This window comes from Cupressus sempervirens, chromosome 11 (assembly GCF_028749045.1).
Source record: "Cupressus sempervirens isolate cs-2001-9-10 chromosome 11, ASM2874904v1, whole genome shotgun sequence".
Classification (NCBI taxonomy): domain Eukaryota; kingdom Viridiplantae; phylum Streptophyta; class Pinopsida; order Cupressales; family Cupressaceae; genus Cupressus; species Cupressus sempervirens.
The window spans coordinates 498293590-498318782 of NC_143128.1; the positions used below are offsets into that span (position 1 = coordinate 498293590).

Sequence of the window (25193 nt, forward strand, 5' to 3'; positions counted from 1 at the left end):
GGAGCAAACAAGATATTTTATAGAGTATTCAAGGTGACTTACCAGTAAGAGTGAATTGCAAAACTAGTTAAGTGAAGAATAGAGGATAAAGGAGGATACACCATTGATGCATGAGATTGTGAAGGATCAATCAGAGATTGGATAAAGGTAATCTATTATCAGGCAAGCAAGTGCCAACCACAAGATCTATGCTGAGACATTTTGATTGATGATTTCATTTAAATCTCTTAACGGAGTAGTCCTAACAAGCTGTATTGAAATCCTTAGGGTGCTTGCTTAATTGTAAGTTGAAGTCCTCTAACTAGGAACACTTCTAACAAGGTGGGATTTAATAGTCTTTGTATGCCTTTAATAGGGCAGGTCATTCACAAGGCAAATCAAGATTCATGGTCAAACCTTTGTAACCTTAATTAGATACACTTTATTACTAAAGTAGTGAAGATTTGTGGGTATCGTCCCCACCCCAATTTTACCTTCTCATTTGGAGGGTTTCTAGGTAATCATATCTGGTATTAAGTGTGTGTGTGTGTGTGTGTCTGATTAGCATGTTTACATGATTGATGCATATGCTTTATATGTTATTTCAATTTATTATGCATGTGATGCATGAATGGTGAAAGTTTTATTGGGCCAAGTTTAAACTCCTGATTCACCCCCTACTCTTAGAAGTTTACTCTTTTCCCACTTGTAAATCCAACAATTGGTATTAGAGCCTTATTCTCTGAAAGAGAAGCTTTGCATCTTAGAGGAAAGATCTTGAAATGGAAGTCTACAAATTGGGAAAGACTATTGGGAACCAGGAGATTGAAATACATCTCATACTACATCAAGTGAATGAAGCCAAAGATGCTTTAACGAGTTCCTTGAAGAGAAGGAAGTAAATTACTATTGTAGAGAATGACACATTATACAAAGAGATAGACACCACCAAGCTATTTGTAGATGGTAACTCTAGTGAATTTGATGTAGTAGTTGTAGATCTAATGAAAAAGAACATAATTCAAGCTGAGGAAATTAGAAATCTCAAGTTGGAGCAAGAATCACAAGCTATACTACCATGTGAAGTGACTGAACAAAAGAAGAAAGCCATGGAAGACAAAAGAATTTTGGCAAATAAACTGGAGGAAAAGTCAACAGATCTAACCAAGATCTCCAATATGCAATTGGATACTCTAAGTCAAATGATGAATGCCAACTATCAACTGAATGTCAAGGACTTGGAGATTAATACATTGAAGTTGCATAATGAACAAATGTAGAATGACCTGAAAAGAGAAAAGGAATTTGTTGTAAGTTTCAACAAGCCAAATGAAGCCATCAAATACTTTGAACAATTACTGAGATCCCCTAGATCTAGCAAAGATACATCAAGATTGGGCTACACAAGCACCGAAGAAGGAGAATCATCCAAAGTTGCTGAAGAAAGGAACAACAAAGGTAAGAACTCCAAACCTACTTGTCATAATTGTGGAAAGAAAGTACATACTGCTAATGTGTGTAGGAGCAATAATGCAAATCAGAATGTTAAGCCCAAGAACATGGTTCATTTTCATAAGTGCAACAAACACAGTCATCAGGCACATGAATGCAGAACCTTGACCATGCATAAACAAAAAATTTGAAGGTTATTGCTAAAACTATGAGAAGTATGGACATAGAGCCTTTAAATGCAGATCCAAATCCATGTGGTCATCAAACAACCCAAAAAAGGTAAGAAGCTATGGAAACTCTTATAATTGGGATTACAATACAAGATATAGCTGTCACTATTGTCAGGATTATGGACATATTCCTAAGAATTGTATTAGGACACACTTTAGTGGTAACTACAAAAGGTGGTTGATTCAAACCACATGTTTTAGTTGTTTGAAGATTGGTCACATTAGTAAGCATTGTCCAATCAAAGGCACCAAGTTGTGAATTTGATAAAGGCAAAGGCAAGGTAACATGTCTGAGATGAGATGAACAAGACATGGAAAAAAAAAAGATGTTTGCAGCACATCAAATGTAGAAGAGCTCACTTCACCCAATGGGTCAGGTCATCACACCTCATCAAACTAGGCAATCAAGAGGTATGTGGGAGTGATATTTAAAGTGTTATATCATACATTAGTTCCAAAAGAAGTTATTAGTAAAAGGACTACATTAGCATGAATGAAGATGCAAGAAGTTGTTGAAAATTCAAGATTAAATCTTTAATTTTTCATATTTTTGTCAAGCATGGAAAGTTTTCAATGGATGCCTAGTGGAATGCTAGTTGATGCCAAGATAGCAACCTGACTAGTTGATGTCAAACTCGTAGTAGCTATTGAGTGATGGTAATATTAATGGTTGTTAAATGATTCTAAAATCAAGTTAATGTCAATTTTATAGTTGAACAAGCACTAAGCATTAAATGCAATGGTTTTGAAGGGTATATGGTCATTTTTCACTCATTCTTCATCATTTCAAATTTGAGCAAGAGAAAACAAAGTAGAAGGCGACTCAGAAACTTGATCAAAGCATTTGCAAAGATTTCATCGACAAGCTCACACTAGCATACAAATTTTACAAGATATTTATCACAAGCCGAGCTACATAGTTTTTAATTTGCATAAACCCTAGTTTGACAAATGGCATCTAGCTCGAAGAAAGTAGAAGGGAAAGAGGTTTTAAATGTTTAGCTTGTTAGTAACAAAGTGAAATAACCCATATTTAAGGTCATTCCTAACATTGCCTACAAACAAGATCCTTCTAGTGCTTTGTCAATGATCTCGCCCAATGTTATTATGGTTTAGGATGTAAGGAAATGTTACAATTGTAAAATTGGTAGCATTGGAGACCTAGAAATTAGAGAAGTTTATGATAGATTATGTGATAATGGTGTTCTCAAAGAAGAATATAAAATAGTTGAGAGAAAGGGTTTGATGCATGCCCTAGATTTTCCTACTAGTTTTCAAGACTAAATGGATTAAAATTGTGTTAAGCTAACTACATGATGGATCCTTATGGCTAGAAGGTGGACTAATTAAGATATCAAAGAGGATAATTCACAGGATTACTAGCTACCCAACCCTAGATCAGCCCAAGACTTTAAGAAGTGACTCCAACGAAGTAATAGAGAGAAACACAGGAGCAAAATGGAACAAGAGAGGGATGACAATTAATACTATCACTGATCCACTATTGGACTTTACTATTAGGATAATCTCACACAAATTCTATCAATCTAGTAGATTGAATAGTGTGCTCTATATTGCAGAAGATGTTGGTTATAAAATTGTAAAGAAAGATGATACATATGATTTTGCAGGACTTTAGCTACAAAAACTAATGGAAGACCTTGGAGCTATAAGGAAAACCAAAAGTGCACAATGCAATTTTGGTGCAATACTTGTCTGCGTATTCTTTTATGTGCAAAATACATTTCTCTCTTTTGGTACAGTAGGATGGAAGAGCAATAGGTCAATTGCTGTATAGATCAATGAGTATATTGCACAAATGGGAGAAAATTTTGAGACATTGATGACTAGATAGTTTGAGGACTTTAAGAACTCAATGAAGTAAAGAATGAGGACACCTATTTCATTGGTTGAGAAACATTACAATGATATATGTTTTCTAGTTGATGTTGATTATACCTTTATATAGGCTGCCACACCAAGGGTCAGATGGTTAAGACCACTTGGATATGAGATCAATGTTGATGAAGCATCGATAGTAATCACATCACTCCTAGTGGAGGAAGTTGACAAGACTGCAAAAATCTTTGAGAATTATGATGTGATGAAATTAAAAATTGACATGGAATTGAAAACTATTTCCACACTTAAGAAGAAAGATAAGCTGGAAAAGGAGCTAAATGCTAAATTTGGTGAAGGTGAAGGTGAGGAAGAAGAGGAAGAAGATGAAGAGGATAAAGAAGAAGAATAAGAACAAACACAAGGACCTCTTGCATTGAACCAAGGCATGGGAGAGGACAAGGAAGAAGAAGAAATAGAAGGTGTTGAGGAAGAAGAAGTTGAGAAAGAACTCACACAAGTCAAGCCAAAGAAGAGGAAGGCCAAGGCATAACCAGTGGCTAAGAAAAATAAAACTACTAAACCTAGCCAAACCAAGCCTATTGCTCCTACCACTAGAGCAAGCACACATGCAAACACACAAGAATCCAAGGAGAAGACTATGACTACAGATCAAGGAGGCCAAGTGCATAAGAAAAAAATAAGAAAATATGTTGCACAACCTAAATCAAGTGAAGAAAAGATTGAATTAGATGATTTAAGTCAATTCAAAGTGGTAAGTCACAAACCACTTTCTATTATTGGAAATTTGTATGAAAATGTTAAAGATAATGTAGATTTCTCTAGATTTAAGCATATTGATTTTGAGAAACTTGAGAAAGAAGAACAAAAGTTAGTAGAAGAAGCCCTATATGTAATGATGTCTAAATTTAAGACTATGCCATTAGAATTTTCTAACTTAGTACCCAAGAAATTATATGATGTAGTTGAGCAAAAATGGCATTATTGTTTAAATTTGGAAAAACAAATAAGGGAAACTACTTTGGCCCAAGTAATGCCAAAACTAACAAAAGGGAAAATTGCTAAGGCTACTAAGAAATATGGAGTTACATTTACACCTAAGTATAGAGCCTCCCACATACTTCAAAACAATATTGAAGATGTGGTCAAGAAATCCACCCAAATATGGAAACTGATCTATGGATTGACCACTGTAAAAAAAGGAGAAGCTAACCCTTTTGAGGGTAAAGATGATGATAAAGATGAAGATGAAAAAGAAGATGATGAAAAAAAAGAAAATCATAAGGAAGATGAGAATAAGGATAATACAGTTGGGGAAGAAACACAAAAGCAAGATGATGACATGGCTATAACTAAACAACAACAAGATGAACAGAGTGTGCAGGACACACAAGTGTCGAGTGTCAGTTCCCCACATGACACAGTCAAGTAAACTAAAACTATTATTATCGAGGATGTTCCTAATGCTTCAGCTCAAAACATCAATCCATTGACTATAGATGACTTGAAGAAAATATTGGACCAATCTACACTACATGCTAAGTTATGTGATAATCTAGTTTTGTGAGTGTAGATGAGCTCCAAAAGGCAGTAACTGATATCACAAGGGACAAGGTGAATCCACAAGAACCACCTTATGACATCCCTTTAGTTAATCAAGTGCAACCTTTGATTCAAACTACAGCAGATACATCTACTAAGGTTTATATAGTTGTGAAAGTTGTCACTCTTGAGAAGAAGCAGGTAGAAGAGAAAGACAAAGTAGGATAGAGAGATTCTTCTGAACCTAAAGCACAAGAACAAGGTGTTGTTCATGTCATTGTATTAGACAAGAGACAATCTAAAGAAGGTGAACAAACACCTAAGGTAAAGGAGCAAGAAGCCATCTAGGCATTGGTAACTCTACCTACATCTAGCACTTCTCCTACAAAAGTTCTTCAGAAGCCGAGCACGAAAGCTATACCATTGCAAATCTCTGTGTCAGGCTCAAGCTCTTCAAAAGTTGAAAAGGTAATTCACTTTGGTGATATCACTCTTGATGAAGAGATTATTACTCCTAAGTTTGATTATGATACAATGACATTAGATCAAATAAGTATTTTGCAACAAGCTCTAGAGAAGAAAGAGCATCAAGAAATGCTTAGGAGAGAATATAGGCAAAAGCAAGCTCTTCAAGACATAAAAGACATCTTTCTAGATGCATTTAGTTTGCCTACTCCTAAAGAGACCAAGCCACTAGTAGAGCAACTGTCAAATATAGTGGAAAAGGTCAACAATGAAGACATTGATACTAATGAAAAACTCTTAGAGTGGTCTAAAAACAAATTCCAGAGCAAGGTAAATGAGAAGATATCTACTGAGATAGCACTGACTCAAGTTGCATTGGAAAAAAAGGTTGAGGATGTGAAGAAGGTACTTGAGAATATATTCTCATTGTACACCAAATTGTGTGACCCAACACTCTTCACCCAAGAGACCAAACACCATATTCTGAACTTAGAAAGAAATCTAAACATATCTAGTACAAGGTTACACAAAACCCAACTTAGAGTGAGAAGCATTTTAATACATTACTTCAAACACAAAGTCAATTAGCTATGTTGACAAAATAAGAGGCTAGCATAAGAGCCAAATTGAAAAGTATACAGGCATCTCTCACCCCTCATATGGAGATATTGCACAAGGAGCTAGGCTATGTAGAAACTTTGCTAAAGAAAGACCCCAATGTTTCTACTCTAGATGGCCTAGTACACCTTGTTGCCAAGCTTACCATCCAACTCAAGTGCCTACATGTTGCATGTGAAAACTGGGATGCAACTCTTAAAATTATAATGGAGGTCCATAAATCATTTTTGGACAAACATACTATACGTGTATAGCCCATTTGACATAAGTGTCAAAAAGGGAGAGAATATCTTATGGGGGAGACAGCAAAAAGGATGAGAATATCCTATGAGGAAGAACAAAGAAAGGGGGAGAAATACAATGCAGACATAGAAACATAGCAGAATAGATGTCAACTAAGGAAGAGCATGATAGAGTATAAGTGCATTGAAGTCAAAGAGTATTAGCTAGCAAAGACAAATCTACTCAAAAAGGAGCACAGATTTTGGACACTGAAAAAACATATTAACTTAGGGGGAGTTATAAAATTTTGAGGTAAGTAGATTATTTGCAAAATTTTGAACTTTTGAAGTTTTTTATATAAGCCAAGTCATGGATATGTTATACTTGAGAAGATTAGATGATTATGTATATTCAAGTGTTTTTGACACTCATGTCAAAGGGGGACATTATTGATCTTAGATTGGTTTTGACAAGTGAGTGTCAACACTCTTAAGACATTTACTTAGTTCATGTTGAACTAGTAATGCATGCCAAGTACATGATGTAAATATTAGACCATGTCGAGTTGTAATGAGTGTCGAGTCAATCAAGTGCCAAGTAGATAGACCATGTCGAGTGAACCTCAAGTGTTGAGTGAATAGTAGATGCCGAGCAATTCAAGTGTTGAGTCAAAAGTAGAAATGTAGTGTATGCCGAGCATCAAAGATTTCATATGCCGAGTAACACAGATTGGACATATTTGTTTGTTTTTCAACCAGCCTAAAAATAGATTTCAATCTTTTGCAGATAAGGAAAAATCTATATGTGGATTCCCTATGCAATTACATGTAGCCAATCAAAAAATGGGAAGCTTTAAGTGGAAAAAGGGATGAATCTCAGCCATAGATTCATACCTAACCCTAAGCCACCTAAATCTTCTTAAGGAGGATAAAGCCTTAAATTTTTAATGATGTTGAGAGCATTGCAAAAGGGTGAATGATTAGATTGGAGGAGCAAACAAGACAACTTGTAGAGCATTCAAGGTGATTTAGCAGTAAGAGTGAATTGCAAAATCAGTTAAGTGAAGAATAGAGGATAGAGGAGGTTATAGCATTGATACATCAGATTGTGAAGGATCAATTAGAGATTGGATGGAGGTGATCCGTTATTAGGCAAGCAAGTGCCAACCACAGGATCTATGCTGAGACATTTTGACAAGTGATTTCAGTTAAATCTCTTAACAAAGTAGTCCTAATAGGCTATATTGAAATCCTTTAACGGGATGCTTACTTAATTGTAAGTTAAAGTCCTTTGACTAGGCACACTTCTAACAGGGTGTTAAAATCCTCTAACAAGGTGGGACTTAACAATCTTTGTATGCCTTTAATAGGGTAGGCCTTTCACAGGGCAGATCATGATTCATGGTCAAACCACTATAACCTTAATTGGATACACTTTATTGCTACAGTAGTGAAGATTAGTGGATGTCATCCCCACCCCAATTTTACCTTCTCATTTGGAGGTTTTCTAGGTAATCATATTTGGTGTTAAGTGTGTGCGTCTAATTAACATGTTTACATGATTGATGCATATGCTTGATATGTTATTTTAGTTTATTATGCATGTGATGTATGAATGGTGAAAGTTTTATGGGTCCAAGTTTAAACTCCTAATTCACCCCACCTCCCCTTAGAAGTTTACTCCTTTCCCACTTGTAAATCCAACAGAGGGTTTGGAAAATGCCACAAAACCTTGTCTCTCTTCCAATCTCCACCTACAAGTCAATATTGCTTAATCTAGGGATGAGTCTCTTTTAGAAACTTAGGAATGTACTAGGAATCTCTCCAAGGATTCTATTATTTGTTTCTTGAAGGGTTTTTGGCCCACTCTCCAGAGCTCCATGCATGGATTTTGAAGCATTGGGATCCACTTATTACAGGCACTATTGAGATCTTCCCTTTGGTCAAAAGTTTCTTCATTGTTTATTTTTTCAATTCTAAGGATAGGAAGGCTATTATATGTAATCAAGACTTTTCTTGGGAGAACTTCTTTCCTTTAATGGTTAAACCATGGAATCTAGATTTTAACCCTCAAACTGAGTCTTTCCTCAAAATCCCAACTTGAGTAAGGCTTCATAATCTTCCTCTTCATTTTTGGGTGATTTATGTTTTTGCAAGGCTTTAGGGGATTTTTGTATGGTTGATTCCCAATCTTTTGAGCATTTCCATTATACTTATGCTAGGATTCTAGTGGATATTGATGTTTCAAAGGGTCTCCCAGTTGAGATTATTTTAAGTTATTCAAAGGGTTCTTGGACTCATTCGCTAGATTATGAGGGCCTCCCTTTTAAGTGTAAAAAATGTTTCAATACCAGGCATATGGCTACTAAGTGTGAGATTGGAAAATCTAGAAATAAACGACCCTCCTCTTGGTGGAAGGGTGTATTGAAGCAACATTATTTAGTGGTCAAAATATCTACTCCAATGAATGAGGTTTCTAGATCTATAGAGTTGGGGGCTCCATCCTCTATATTGGAAGTTATCCCTCCCAGTCCTTCTCAAATGGTGAATGCTTCTGATTCCAAGATGGATGCTCAAGTTTCTTATTGGGTTGTTCCTTTATCTATTGGTTGTCTTGGATCCTTTTAGAAGGAGGATGAGACTATTGTTTCTAGTCAAGGTGTTAAATCTCGTGTTCTTGGTGCAAACTCTGGTCGAGGTCAATCTAGTGGTTTTGGTGTTGAGACCGCCAATTCTGGACAAGGTAAGATGTCTTGTGCTACATTTCTTGGATCTAGTTATTGTATATCTGTTGGCATTGGTAATGTTTCTTCTTCTAGCTCTAGTATTGGCACTTTTGGCTCTAGTGCTTGTACTTTTGCTACTATTGGAATTAGTAATCAAACTACTAGTATTAGCTATAGTCTAATGGAAGAAGTCATGATAGTTGGTCCTCGTCAAAAGTTGGACAAGATTCCCTCTATTTTGGATTCTCAAATTTAGCAGTCTGAGGCTATGATGGTGGAGGAGGGGTGGACATCTATTACTAGGAAAGGATCTAAAAAGGCCCTTCCTCAATTTGATATGAATTTATGCTCCCACAAAAAGGGAGTGAAAGGGAATTCTTAGTCCCCTTTTTGGTTTTCCGGTTAAGAATTCCTATTGGTTTCTTTTCTAGTTTTTTTTGTTGGTACTACTAGACATATAATGTTTTTCTATTATAGCTTACTTCTAGTTTTTAGATCTTACTTGGGGTATCTGGTCCCTATATAACCTTTGTTTGGATCCCTTTGGGATGTTTGGGCTTTCTTTCAATATCTTTTGTGTCTATGATGTAAAGGGGTTTCAGGTCCCCTCAAAACCTATTTTTACCTTAATCTTAAACAAGCATTACCCTGGCTCTCAAAAAAATCCACATGATCTCACAGAAGGCACAATTGGATAGTGTCAGGCTCAATGCGTGAACATAATATGATCATTTTTCATTGCTAACAAAAAGGGGGAGATGAAATGGAATAGGGGAGATAAAATGGAAACAAGGGAAGATGGAATGTGAAGGTAAAGGTAAAGAGAAATGGAGAGAAGAAAATCAAAGAGAAGAATGAAAGAGAACAAACATGTATAGAGATGAAACAAAGGGGGAGATGAAATGCAAAGCGCTCATGCTAAGAAAAAGAGGAGATGAGTAGATGCCAAGAATATAGGAAGAGAAGAACAAAGATAGGGGGGAAAAGACTAAATGGGGAGATGTATATAAATAAATAGTGATGAGAGGATTATTATTGAACTTTTGACTAATTCCATACACTGGTAAAGGGGTAAGTGCACTAAGATGGTGTGCAAAAAGGGGGGTGTAAGTTGACACCCTTTTTTTGAAATTAGGTAAACCTGATCTTGGAAGACCCATTTGAGGGTGATGCATTCAAAATGAGAAAATATGTAAAACACAAGAATTTTAGTACTATGAATCTAGTTTCTAAAACACTAATTTTTATTTTAAATGGATTATATTATGAGGGTCAAACCTTGAGTGCACAAAAAACTATTCTTGTTTTTTGCTGAAAAACATAACATAGTTGTTTCCATGTGCTCAACAATACATATATTGATTTTTAGCATTTTGAAAAAACCTTTTCTACGATGATATTTAAGAGTGAGATCTAGAAGAGGTGTAACTTTCATAATTTTTTGACCTATATTTTTTTTCTATGATTTTTTGAAGTGAGTCCATCCTTAAATTTTTGGTACATGTTCGTGCATTGGGCATAACTTGCATCAAAATAATCTAAAATTAGCACTTTTTTAAAAAAGTATACAAAATCAAGTGTAGATCAATAATATGTAATTTATTTTCTATTTGATTAAGTAGATCAAAAGTTATAAAAAAAATGGTAGACATATGTCTAAGAGGATTGTCAAGGCACTGATATAGAAAAATCAACTTCACAATGCTAATCATGTCCAAAAAATTTTTTTTTAAAATGATTAGAAAGGTAAGAAAACATGAAAGATTATGGTGGTAATTTTAGAGATATCCACTTCACCATTTGCAAACCTAATGAATTTAAAGACGATAATTGATCTTAGAAGTTGAAAACACATCTAAACTAATGAAAAATCAAGTGAAAAAATAAACTCAAGCCTTTGGGGAGTTGAAAAGGCCTATTACCAAGCATAAATGTGATCCTTCTTTTTTATAACAAAATGTGATTATGTTAATCTTTGTATGACTTAACTAGACATAACGCGATTGTGTTATGTCTATATAAAAGAATAGTCAATTGTTCAGATATCTAATAAGCCTAATTAGGTGCAATTAATGTTGAAACTACCTAAAAATGGATTAATCTCATCAAATAAATGATTTGAGTGATGATGCATAGTAGTTTTTATATAAAGAAAGAGTGTGGTGGAGGGACAATGCACAATGGGTTTTATACAAAGATTCAAATGTCAATTCTATCAAGGAAGGTTTATCTTCTGGAACTCAACTTGTGGATCTTGGAATCATTTAGTTTGTTGTTCATCAAAATGGTGACCCTTATAGGGAAGACCTAATTACAATGCAACAATACAAGGTAAGGTCAGGATTTAGGAGAGATATTCATGTGATTGAACTAGAAGATACATCATCTTCTAAAGAAATGATGGAGACTTCTTATGAAGGATCTGAGGTATGTCGATTCATTTTACTTAACTTTCTCTTTGATTTTTATCATGTAGGAAAATTTGGTGATGGTTTTTTCTTTGTATGTCAAGACTAGGAAGAAGGGTCTAAAATTAAGCCAAGGGTGCATCTCCATGACAAACAAGGAAACCTACAACAATATTTTTCTTGAATGGCTAGAAAAATTATTGGACTCTTGCTGAGATGAAATAAATATTGATACTCGATATTGATAGTCAATTTAGTGTAGATCTTGAAACAATGAAACATGTTGATATGCACTTTAGTGAATGTAGGTGACATATTCATCACAACTTTTCCATGACATACTAGTAGTTGGAGGTGTCATCTTTATCACAAGTTTTCCATGATAGTCTAGTAGTTGCAGGTGTCATCTTCAATACAAATTTTATAAGTACATGTGCACTGAAGACCTTCTGTCACTACTTGAGCTACTAGTAGATGGTGAGTATTCATCACCATCATTTGACATAGGCTCAAATACATATCACATGTTAAGTGTAACCAAGGTGAATGTTAACTAGGTCTTCCTGGTCTCAACAGTCTCAAAAATCATCAGAGCCTATCAATATGTCACCACCACCAAATTTGGAGGGAATGGAAATACAACAATCATTATCATATGTAGTGCACTTAATTTCATATGCTATTGTTTGTTAGTTGTAAACATGAGCTTGTTTCCATTGTAACAAATATTTATATAATATTTGGGTCTAAGTATGTAGTTATGCCTATGCATGTTAATGGGGTATGTAGTATGGGTTACATACTGTTATTTATGATAAATAAATATATCTTTTGGATTTTTCATAAAGCTTTTGTACAACCATTGAATCCTAATTTGCAAGATTCTTTGGAGTGGCAATAGTAAGAACAAGAACATATTGGTAGAGATGGAAAAATGTATCAACTCAAGATAAAAATAACATTTTTGAATCAAGAAAGGTTTGATATGGTTTCTGACAACTAGAATGCTTTATTTATTGTCATCCTTCCTATATTTTTTATAAGATCATATTAGGTTGTGTTTCAATGCACCTTCTTTCTCAAGGTATCTATAGATCTTATCACTAAACTTCAAATTTCTATTTCATATAGGTACTATAAAAGGACAAGGAGGTCTAGTTGGGAGAAAGCTTCAAAACTAACATGACATCAATTGATGTGAGATATCTAAGATTATTGTAGATCTAATGGGTGTATCTCCTCTATTGACAAATATAAGTGCTTCTAGAGACTTGTTGGCTCTAATGTATCAAAATGGGTCATTAGGGGTCCTAGTGTGTCGATTAGGACCCCTTAAGATCCCATAAGATCTCTCTAAAAGAAATTTCTGAGTACATATGCACTAAAGACCTTTTGTTACTACTTGAGCTACTAGTAGATGGTGAGTATTCATCATCATCATCATGATGTAACATCAAAAGCCATCTTCAGCATAATATGATCACTAGATAGGTCTGTATGTTACTTCTATAGTGGGATGTTTTCTTTCTTATTTTATGAAGTTGGGCAATCCTTGGAATCCATATTATAGATATTGGGATCACAAGCAGTATAGAAAAAGGAGGTGTATGTTTCAACTGTCATCTATTTGCACATGCTTTTAGTACAAAAAGGTCTATTCAAAAAAGGTATGTATACAATAATCCTTGGATATCTTGCCTATCCATTATTTAAATTATCAGCAGATAGAAGGCATCAATTTTTTAGTGGTATTTTGGAGTGTATAGCTTGTGAAGCCAATAAAACCTTTGCAGTTATGTACACTCTAACAATAATAGTTGAAGATGATAAGACGAAGAACATTAAAGTGGTTGTACATTCCCATGTACATTGAGAAAAAGAAATCAAGAGGATCTTGATACTGAAATCTAATCCACACAACCAATGTGATTGTTAACAAGGTCTTCCCAGTCTCAACAATCTAAGGGATCATCAGAGTCTATCAATGTACGAGACTCTTGGAGCTCAAAAACTATCACAAGAGTACAGAAAAAAAAGAGATGTATGTTTCAACTATCATCTATTTGCACAGGATTTTAGTTGAGAAGGTATGTTCAAAAAAGGTCTGTATATTATTATCCTTGGATAGCTTGCCTATCCATCATTCAAATCATCAGCATATAGAAGACATCAAATTGTTAGTGGTCTTTTGGGGTCTATAGCTTGTGAAGTCGATAAAACCTTTGCAGTTATGTTCACTTTGACAATTATAACTAAGGATAATAAGATAGAGCACATTACAGTGGATGTACATTCTTGTGTACATTGGGAATAATATATCAAGAGGATTTCGATATTGAAAACTGATCCACACAATCAAAAGAAAAATATGTGCTTGGCAACTTAATTTCCTAGTAAGAATATTATTCCCTTTAGAATCATTGGATAAAGAACAAGTAGAAAGCATTTCAAGCCTTCATCTTATGAGGATGATGGGGGATGCCTTCCTTTAAATGCTTATTGTTTCAAAAATTCTTGGTGCCAATGAAAATTGGTAAATAGTGTCATTCAAGCTTGAAAATTTACTAGGAGATGAAGTTTAAAAATTGGGGATCTAAAACTATTCTTCTACCATATATAGATTTCAACTCTTTTGTGGATCTAAAGGATCAATCATATGCCTAAAGGATTGGCTAAGAGAAAATTGTGATTGTATATCAACTGATTACAAAATGTTCAGTTGAGGGGAAAATATTGTAGCAATCGAGAAGAAAACTAGCTATGGAGAATATGGTTATGAATTATGACAAGAATGAAACTATTAACCTATTACTTAGGATTTTGAGACAAAGACTACCTAGTTAATGGAAAATAGTGGGAAGAGCTTCTTAGACCCATGACAAAAGTTATAGATAATGACATGAAGAGCTAGAAAGGGGAAAGCAACATAGGAAATAAGTAAGATATGCATGTGAGCCTATGTCAGATGATGATGATGATGATGATGATGAATACTCACCATCTACTAGTAGATCAAGTAGTGATAGAAAGTCTTCAGTGCATATGTTCTCAAAAACAAAATTTTTAAATAGAGAAGTCACAAGTGTTGTGGAATTATCCATAGAGCAATATGAACTTTATCATTCCCCACTCTCTCTCTCTCTCTCTCTCTCTCTCTCTCTCTCTCTCTCTCTCTCTCTCTCTCTCTCTCTCTCTCTCTCCCTCCCTCCCTCCCCTCCATATCCCCCTTTATCTCTCACTCCTCCCTTGCATATCCTTCCCCCCCCCCCTCTCTATATATCTCACTCACATTGATTCTAGTTCTTCATAACTCGATGGGGTTATGGAGAACTAGAAGCAATGCTTCTAGTTCTTAAAAATGCAATCATGTTTTTTTAATCATAACATGATCATGTTATGTAAAAGTTCAAACTTTTAAAATTTTTTTCCTTGGATTGGTAATGAGCCAAGGCCCATTTTGAAATTTGATCAAAAGTACACATAATGTTATCATGTTATGTATACTTTTGACTCTTTTTTCATTGTGTCCACCTTTTTGCACACCATCTTGGTGCATGTGCCCAAAGATTCTATCAGTATCATCAAAGGGAAGCCCAAACAAGGTAGATAAATGAATAAAAAATGATCATAAGTTTTTCCATCAATGCCAAAGGAGGAGATCATTGACCTAACAAATCTCAATGGAATTAGGAAAGGTAATTGGCGATGTTGATACTTTGCACACTAAAGTGTTATCATTGATTGGAAATCAGTTAAGAAGGTGTACGTAATTGGTCATGTTGATACTTTGCACACTAAAGTGTTATCATTGATTGGAAATCGGTTAAGTAGAAGGTGTACCATCTCACAATCACTAGTAGGCATCTACACTAGTTGGATCAAGTAAAAATATAAGGATAAGTCAAGGCAATGAGTTACATTCAACATGATGAGTCACCATCATTGTGACATGACAGAGACAACACGATCTACATTGTGATGTGATTAAAGCTCTAATAAAATGATGGAAAGAAGAAATGATTGATAGGCTATACCTAGGCCTAGAATAGACAACTAGAGATACCAATCTAGACCCTATGAAATATGTGTCACAATTTCTTCATGAACAACTCAAAAATGCAATTCAAAATTGAATGCATTGTATTTGGATAGGATGTTTTTAGGGTTTTGACAACTATAGAAGAGTGGACACATATATTGCTTGAAATTATTATTATTTGTGTGTGTGGATAGAAAATAATATGCAAAAAAAGATGTGATAGATCAAACATGAGAGAGGAGTTAAATAGAAATAGAATGAAAGGAAACAGGGAACCAATGCAGACAGGTGCATTGCAGATGGGGAAAAGTAGAGAGGAAATGTGGTGATATAGAAGATATCATCATTAATGCCAACATGGTAAGAGAATATTAAGACATCTTCTTGATGTAAATTGGAGATCTACAAGGCAAGGTGTGCCATATTGTTTAGATCAATATTTGATTGGTCTCTAATCATTATAATCATCTTGTAAGCTCTTAACCAGACATGCTTTGGTAGAAAACATATTGTGAATCCTCTAACAAGTTACCTCCCAGAAGTGTCAAATCCTGTAACACGGTGACAAGCTCATGTAATCCTAATAGGTTGCAAACATTAATAACTAGATGTTGTTAGAAGGAACAAGTTGTAGCTCTTAACTAGGCAACCTTTTACCTATTGTAAAAGGCTAGTGGGTATGTTATCCCTACCATGGTTTTCTTGCTCTCATCAAGGTTTTCACATATAAATTTGTGTGTCACTTGATGTATGCTCTTGTGTGTGTAATTATATGTTTCAATTGTTAGGATTAGAGATAGAGAGAAATACAAAGTTACATGCAAACTATAACTAATATCGAAAAAGAATAATGCACATAGAAGGGAACACAAGACACAAATATTTAACGTAGTTCACCCAATCCTTGGGTTACATCCACAAAATAGTGAGTCCAATATTCTTATTATCAAGTGATTAGAACTTGATCACAATATGCAATCCCTTGTGACTCAATACTACTGCAAGGAGCTACTATCTCATTATACATAGTAAAATCCTTAACTCTAAGCCATTTTATACAAGTTTTATGTTGCTTACAAAACTAGGACTAAATGATATCATCAAATAGAAAATATCTTCTGACACCTTCTACAATAATAAAGTCATTTGAGATCTCGGGGGCACTACCCCTCAACCCTGCCTTGTATCGCAATAGGGAGTGCGCCTGGGGCTCTTCTCGAAGACCCTACAAGGGGCGCTACCCTTTGACCTCGTCTTATGGGTGCTGCTCCCAAACCCTTGTAGAAAAATCCAGGGGTAAACTACGCCAAATGAAGTAGGGAGAAATTAACCTCTAAGTCTTATTAGGATACACATAAACAAAATATATCTTGTTGCACTTATCATTATTATATCAATCAAGTGGATACTATTTAGTTTTGTAAGAGCAATTTCAAGATTAATAGACTGGTTGAAGTATTCGTACTGATTTACCCCCTACCCCTCTCCCCCCTCTTAGTATTGGTTGGGACCAACAACATTTGGTACACATAGTAGAATACCATCCTATAACATTATCTCATCACTGAAAGAACTTCAACTATTATTAATATAGTACAAACAAATTAGTTATTTACATGGCTAGTTGAAGTGTCTTTCATATTATTGAAAATCTTGATGAAATTATAATTTTGACTAGTGAAACCATGATTTATAAGAATGATGAGATAATTTTGATATGAGTTTTCCAATAAGATCCTCAACCCTAGGGGTTATGTGTTGTTTTGTCTCTTTGATATCTTAGTGAAATTATTTGAATACTTTATTGTACATTAAATAGAGTATGTGTGCAAGATCATACTATTGAGAAGATAGAGAATAATGAAAGCATAATTTTTAGGAATTATGGGTTAATACAAATATAAGTGTCTCACACCTTGGGATATTATAGCATCATTACAATTTAAGTTTTATGTTATTCTTTGATAGGAATATTACCAACATTCATATTTTGAAACAATTTCAGCAACCTAATGAAACCTACAAATCAACTACATGAAAATCCATCTTGCAACACTAATATATAGATGAATAGTAAAGCACAAAACAATAGAGGTTTTTCCTAAACTATGAATTGAAATAATCACCCAAAGATGATCGCACATTTTGCTTAAGTATCAATAACCTAAATCATAATAGTCTTCAAAATTAATTTTAAATATAGCTCTCATAAAGCATTATAGAATTTATCATATATATATATATATCCTCAATTTATGTGCCCTATTTTGACATAGTCATCCCCTTTCAAGATACCTTGTGACTTTTCATTATGTTGGTCAAGACTGTAATGTAGCTCTTATATAATTAATACAATTTTGCATCATAAAATCTATCGTAAGTAACTCTCATCTTACTATTAAAGAAATACATCAAAATGATACTAAATGTTATTTCTTATACACTTCCTAAAGTATTTGACATGTGGTAAATAATGTCAATAAAAAGTAGACCACCTTGGTTTTTCTCATTAATTTTTGGATATTATTCTTAGGAACCTTCTTTACAATCTCTATGATGTGTATCCTTTTCATAATCTATTTATTTTGTTGTTATATTTCTATTATACCTATCAGATGATTATTCATGTCAATGTTAGTAATATGATGTATGTTATATTTTTAGTTTGGAGGTGATCCTTTTAATAAAAGCTCTATATTTATTCTAAAGATAGAAATTATATTATGTTAAAATTATTCCATTACACTTGCTATTATTTGTTCATTTGAACCATTTGAGTGCACTACACAATGCTATTAAAAGGCAAGATTAATTCTAGGAGCAACTCAATGATAAGAATCCATCTACAATTATTATTAGATCTCATTATGTCAAGAGGTATTCTATAATAGTAGAAAAGTATAAAATTTAATGACAATATTGTATCAACAAAAAACTCTTGCCTTTTTCTAAAGTTCTAGAGCTATTTACACATCAAAGCATTAATTAAACCCTAAAGTAACATCGTCTTATTAAACAAACAAAAATACTACAAAGAAAACTCTCTAGATGAAAAAATAAAAATAAACAATTTAAATAAAATAAAATAACCAGTGTAAGTAAATAAAATGATTAAGAAGTAAATCAATATAATCTTGCACTAAGGGAAGAGCCTACAACACAATGATAAATTATGAGTCTTTTATTTGGGAGGTCTTGGGCTCTAATCTACTTGAATTTTATATATAATAATTAATCACTCTCACTATTTATATGGTAGTGGTTTAAATATTAATAATAATGTTTATACAAATATTGCAAAGAACATACTCTTTACATATACAAATCATTTCAAAGTGACAAATAAAAGATATAAATATACTTACTAAAATATAACAAAAGATATAAGTATATTTATTATTAAAATAATACAAAATTTATATAAAAATGTTATATAAGACAATTGTTACACCACTTTACACAAATCCTATATCTAAGAGTTTATAGATAGTACTCATATTCATTATTTCATTTAGAACACCCTAAATATAGAGGAGTAAGTTGAATAGTCATTTTCTAGATAATAAAAACTAATTGCACTAAAAAGATAATATTAAATAAAAAACACATGAATTATTACAATGGCACAATGTGTGGAGTGGGAGAGTATGAGTGTGTTAATGTTAACATTTACTTTCTAGGTAATTTTGACAACCATCTAGATCTCAAAATCTTAGTTTTTTAAAAATATGGTATTTTTTTTTTTTAATTAATAAATATTATATTTGTTAAAATTATAAACTTAAGACAGAAATAATTATTTTTAAAAATCAAAAAAAATCTTAGTGCAAAGAAAATCAAAATATAAAAAACTTAAGAAAGTGATAAAAAAATGAAAATAAAAATATTATTAGATGTAATAAATTAAATATTAATTATGTTTATAATTATTATCGACATTTTTTTATTTAAATAGATTTATTTAAGATATCTATACTAATTATTATTAATTTATTTAAATTAATCTATACTAAATATTAACATATGCTGTTCTCTTAATTTTATTAGTTTAACAATATAACATTACACCTAATTATGCAATTTAAAAAAAAATTATTAGTTCAAAATAAAAACTGTTAAAAAGTAGAATTATTAATAAGCACATAAATCAATGCACATTAAGTTTCCAGAATGCTGCGAATGCTTTGAATCTAGTTAAAGTATAGACGTCCCTGCTTTACATTGATGTCTCAGAAAAGGTTTGAAAATAGATTTTTAGAGGTTCTTTGCAAAATATTTGTAGCTATCCCATAAGGAAGCTAGATTCTTACTGCTGAGCCTGTGAGAACCATGTTTTATGTATAGATCCAGAGCTGAGCGCTAAAACTTCCCTTCCACAAGTCTCCTTTCTTTGTTGCATATGAAGGCAAGGGAGGAATTCCTCCTCTTGTTGCTACCATTTGGAAATAGCTGAAAGGTCCTAACAGCTCCCTGCATTTACATCAACAAACACATCATTACACAAGAGTCCTTCAAAAATTAACACTGAAAACATTCAGTTGAAGCAAAACATACACATTTCCAGAGCTGCTGGTAACAGTAAACAGCATCCATGGAAGACTGTCATTTGAGATTGTAGTAGGCTTGCCAGAGATCTTCCCAATGAGCTGCCACCCATTGGGGTTTACAGTCTCTAAGTAGAATTGCCCGCCATGGCTATCTGCCTTGTCTTTCATGTAAAATGATCCAAATTCATCTCCCCCTGGCACATTGTAGAGTTTGCCATTCAAGCTCCTCTTCTGCCATTGTGAGCCATCATAGGAGTAGATTATTGGCCCCGTGCAGAAGAAACCCTCCACCATGCGACCTGATGGAACCATGATTGCCGCTGGGACTGATGGGGGGATCACATCTTGTGTATAGAACCAGAACTCTGCCTCAAAGGGAACAGCCATTGTTGAATTCTCTGAGCACAACTTTTTTGGGAGGGTTCCACCTTTGGTATTAAGTCTCTGGATGTAGGAAATCTGATAGGCAATCCCTTCATTCTTGTGGAAGCTGGCCTCAGCTAGGACTACTGGGATGCTTGAACCTTTTGGAGAAGACATTGATGCTATCTCTATTCCTGATTACATGGTAAAAAACAATGAGTACACAACAAAAACATCTTTTAAGGGGAGATTGTTGAAGTAACTGGTTAGTAGAACTATCATACATGAAATGAAATTGTTTAAGGTGAGAATAACATAGTTGAAGCCATTTTCAATGAGGGAGACTGCTGTTTTCCCTCAAGCTCTTATCATTATGCAAACAATAAGGTTAAAACTTTACTTATTCTTTTTTATAAGAGGAGTAGCATGAGGGTGCTAGTCTGTGGTTCAGAAGAACTAGCACATTAACATTACATTAACCAAAGTCAGCACAAATACAGCAAAGAAGAGCAACCCTACGCTTGCCTCTATAAAAATAATATTACAAACTAAAGTGTTTCAAAGCATTCAAACTTTACTTAATGTTGCTGTATGTTTCTCTATTTGATTGTGTAAGGATAGACATCTGTCATTCTGACTACAGATCATGGATTGAAGAAATTTCTTTTTCTGGATTCAATTGTGTGTGTTGATGCTAAATAAATACACACAATTGAATTCAGTAAAAGAAATTGCTTCAATATCTGGATTGTGGAAATCTGATAAAGTTGAAGGATCATGGTGTAATCCAAAACATTGATGATAAAAAATCTTCAAATTATCAAAACCAAAAAGAGCAAGCAACATTTACATAGATTGTTTTGTTTCTTTACTTATTTAAAGCAAGTCATGCCTAAGTACAGATTATAGAGCAGAACAAAGATGGGTTCAGTTATTACTCCTTCCCAGAACATAAGACTGCTAGACTTATGCCATAAGCAAAGAATTGTTAATCTAGGCTTTTAGGTGTTTCCTTCTTTCTCAGTTACAATTTTAAACAAGTTTCCACTTTTCTGTCTTCACCGGGTTAACTTGAAGGCTCTAAGATTACCATATTTTCTGATAAGGAATTGAAAATACTGAGCAGCACTGAAAGAGGCATTAATCTATTAGCCAGATGACAAATTTCAATGGGTGTGTCTTTTTCAGAATTGTTAGCCTGAAGAAGTGCAGAAAACAGATCAAAGCTCTCCATAAGCAAATTTGAGAATCAAGATCATCTATGAACTCATTGGTTTTCAGTTTCCTGCAAGTGTAGAATGGTCTTGAATGAAAAATACTCAGTATGATCCGAAACATCAATATATAAACATAAACAATTGATTACAAAACAATCATTTTAAAAGATGGAATGCTGAAAACTCATGTCAACTAAAATATAAAACCAGCCATTAAAGTTTCAACCTGGATAGAAGAAAAAAGAGATTCTCCCTGAAATAAATTTCCATAGAGAAGAGGTGTGCAAATTAAACAAATTTTACTAGTTCAGCTTCTGATTGTTGGAATATTAAACGTCATTAGCAAAAGGAACAGTGGCGAATCAAATAAATCTAGCTATGCTTTGAACCTTTCCCTGTGTTGCTACCACTTTTGGACTCCTACAATGTTTTTGGTAAAATAAAGAAGCTCGATTCAAACTTGAAAAATGTTGTTTGATTCTGATTAAGAGACATCGACAGGAACATATCAAAAGGTTGGCCTAAAAATGTCTGATATATTCAAAAGAAAACACCCAACCATTGGGGTATCTACTTTCAAGATTATATACACCATTAATTCCTTGGAGTTGAAAAAAACTACTACCAACTATGATTTTGTCTGAATTTTTTTTAGGGCTATACCTACACTATATAGTCTTGTGAAAAACTCATACCAGCTATCATTTTCACTGAAAAAAAAAATTTAGGGATATACCTGCCACAATACTTGTGGGTGATCCAGATTCTGAAGAATCAGCATCATCATTGTTGAGAGTCCAAAACCCTACAAATCTATTATTAGTGTGAGCATATGACACGGAGTAATTCCCAATAGCATTTGTGGAATCTGTAAGATTAAATAGAGTTGCAAAGGCCAGTACAGGAACCCAAGTCCTTTTGTTGCATTTATACACATAATTCCCTCTTTGTGTCCTGCTTTTCAATTTCAAACTGAAAAAAATCACAGAAAAAGAAGAAGCAACCCATTATTGATAATCATAATCATAAGCCGAACCTTAAGAAGAAGAGAGAGAGAGACAACGCCCACCTGTTTCCCTTCGGCGGTTCCAAGGATTGTGGAAGCCCATTACATGAATATATGGTTAACAGCAACATAAGGCAGAGAACTCGAAGATCAGAAAGAGTGCCCGCCATGTTTAAACAGTCAGAACCAAAACCGATTTTTACAGGGAAATGTTCAGCATTGAAGTTCAATTTTATAGTGAAAATAGCCGATAATTCCTCCGCAAAAACAGATATTATCATCTTCAAAGTCTTTCCCTCCTTTATTGCTATTCTCTCGGGCAGGATGAGTACAATTTCAGAATCCTGACATTTTCTAATTTAATAAGAATAACAATCCACATTCACTCCATTTTCATTTTTGGCGGCGCACATAATTTTGTCAGGTTTTATTAACCATGATATACAATTCGTATAAGACAGAATCATATATGTTATATTATGAGTTGATGTCCTCCTACCTCCATTATAGAGAGTGGGTTATGGCCCCTCCTATATTATATAAAGGATTAGAGAGAGAATGGGCCTCTTTATATAGTAGTGGGGATTTAGAAAGATTTGAGGTAGGGGTCATTCTTGTTTGTGTATAAGGGTAGGTTTTTATGGAGCAATTCATTAAGCTATTTTTTTAAAAGCATTCTTATTAAATGGTCTTGACAATTAAAAAGTAGGAAACGATCAAAAAGTAGAGAAATAATGGTGGATTTTGTGTATATTTTCTTTTTTATAAGTTATTGTTGTTGTTGTTTTTTTTTTTTTGACATTTTCTCTTTTCAAAGTTCTTTTTATCGGAACATTTTATGTAGAACTGTAGAAATTTTCTATAAGTAGTCTAATAGGGACATTAGGTATGTCTTTTTAAAATAAAATTAGTAACAATAATATTTAGGTAAAATTTGGAGAAAAAATTAGAGAAAAGTTAAAAAGAGGGAAAGAAAAATGTAGACCTACACAACATTTTTGCAATATGCAATTGTTACTTATTTTGAGCCCTCCCCTTTTAAAACTTGTTTTTAATTGCAAGCAATAGCAATATTTGTTTTGCTAAAATAGGATAATTTTCTTACTTATTTGAAAATTTGCAAGGGAACACTCCTCCTTTAGCGAAAAATGCACTTAAGCAACTACATGGGGATGTGATGTTATTTTTAAAAGTTAAACATAATCGTTCAATTTTTTTTTGTTTTGAGCACACTGATTAAGATCAATGTCGATCTCATCCAACTTTTATTTCTTAAGGTAAGAAGATAATATTTTAATATTTGTGTCAAGAATTTTGTAAATTTAGAGTTTGATTTCTAGTTCACCTTCGAAAAACCTTGAAAACCTTGATTCTACGTTATCTTAGCTTTGCATTCTCACTTCATGTTGACCAACTCTCTCAATTACCCATCTATTAAGTCATGGTTTCAGTCTTACCACTTTGTGTCAATTTTGGATTGATGTGTTAGAAATCATTTTAACTTTCAAGTCATTCTCTTTTAAGTTTCCTTAAGTCCAAAGTCTTATATCATTAAGTTGTTAAGCCCTCGACCTCATATCAAGTCTCCTTGTTTAATAATGTTCAAGTTTTCATGTGTGTTTAGCTACCTCTACATCGTGGGTCATTTTGATGGCCATGTGTTCTTAAGACCACTAATTGACATATTTTCCATGTTTCGGCAAACTAATAATGTTTAATCATCAACTTAGGCAATAATGTTTAATCGTGTTACTAGTGCCTAATTTTTCATCGTATCCATTTTCTAGCTCTAGCAATTTGTTGATAGACATTGTATTGGTGATGTAGGGGTTTCTATATAAGTCTTTATTATTGTTGGAATATTGTTGATTGTTTAATATGTAATCAAGTTTTGTTTATCCAGTAATAAGTACAATGAATCTTGTGTAGGTGTTGACTCAGTTTATCATTACGGGTCTCCTCTTTGTCATGTCCCCTTTTCAAATAATTTAAAAAATAATAATCTTTGCTAAGGCAAGCAGGCTCAAAAGGTGAAGTTTCGGAAAAAGGGGCTAATCTTTGGAAACCAGTGGACTAATAAATGAAAATTATTATTAAAATATGTTTTATTAACCCCTCTTGGACGTGAGTTAGGGTTATGCGCTCTTTTAAGGGATTTGGAGGCATTTTGGGCTCATTCTAGAACTTGATTTTGCTCATTGCTTTGTTGTTCTTCAGAGGCTACCAAACCTATGGAGAAGGAGACCTAAGGACAGGAGTTTGCAGGTTTCCAGGAAGGCTAAGGACAGGATTTTAAAGCCATTCCATGTGCAAGCTCATGCAGAGTTTGCCCTTGTGCTGAACAGTGCAGATTTGTGGGTTTTCGGGTGTGTTTTTGTAAGAGTTTGGTGTTTCCGGTTGAGTATTTCATATCAATTTGGGTTGCTGTTGTATTTCAGATATTTAGATGTTAAAATAGAGCTAAATATATGTATTGGATCGTGGTTATACTTTTGTGATAGATTATTAGTATTTTTGTGG

The 25193-nt window shown here is 33.7% G+C and overlaps 1 protein-coding gene across 1 annotated transcript; it reads right to left on the reverse strand.

Moving 5' to 3' along the window:
- Positions 1-19702: 19702 nt before the first annotated feature.
- On the reverse strand, positions 19703-23207 carry LOC149530547 (uncharacterized). The gene is made up of 4 exons (XM_089810527.1): positions 22737-23207; positions 22404-22639; positions 20095-20644; positions 19703-20010 (listed from the first exon to the last, which is right to left on the reverse strand). The coding sequence occupies exons 1-4, from the start codon at positions 22952-22954 to the stop codon at positions 19875-19877; spliced, it is 1140 nt and encodes a 379-aa protein (XP_089666653.1). The 5' UTR covers positions 22955-23207; the 3' UTR covers positions 19703-19874.
- Between the last annotated feature and the right edge of the window lie 1986 nt (positions 23208-25193).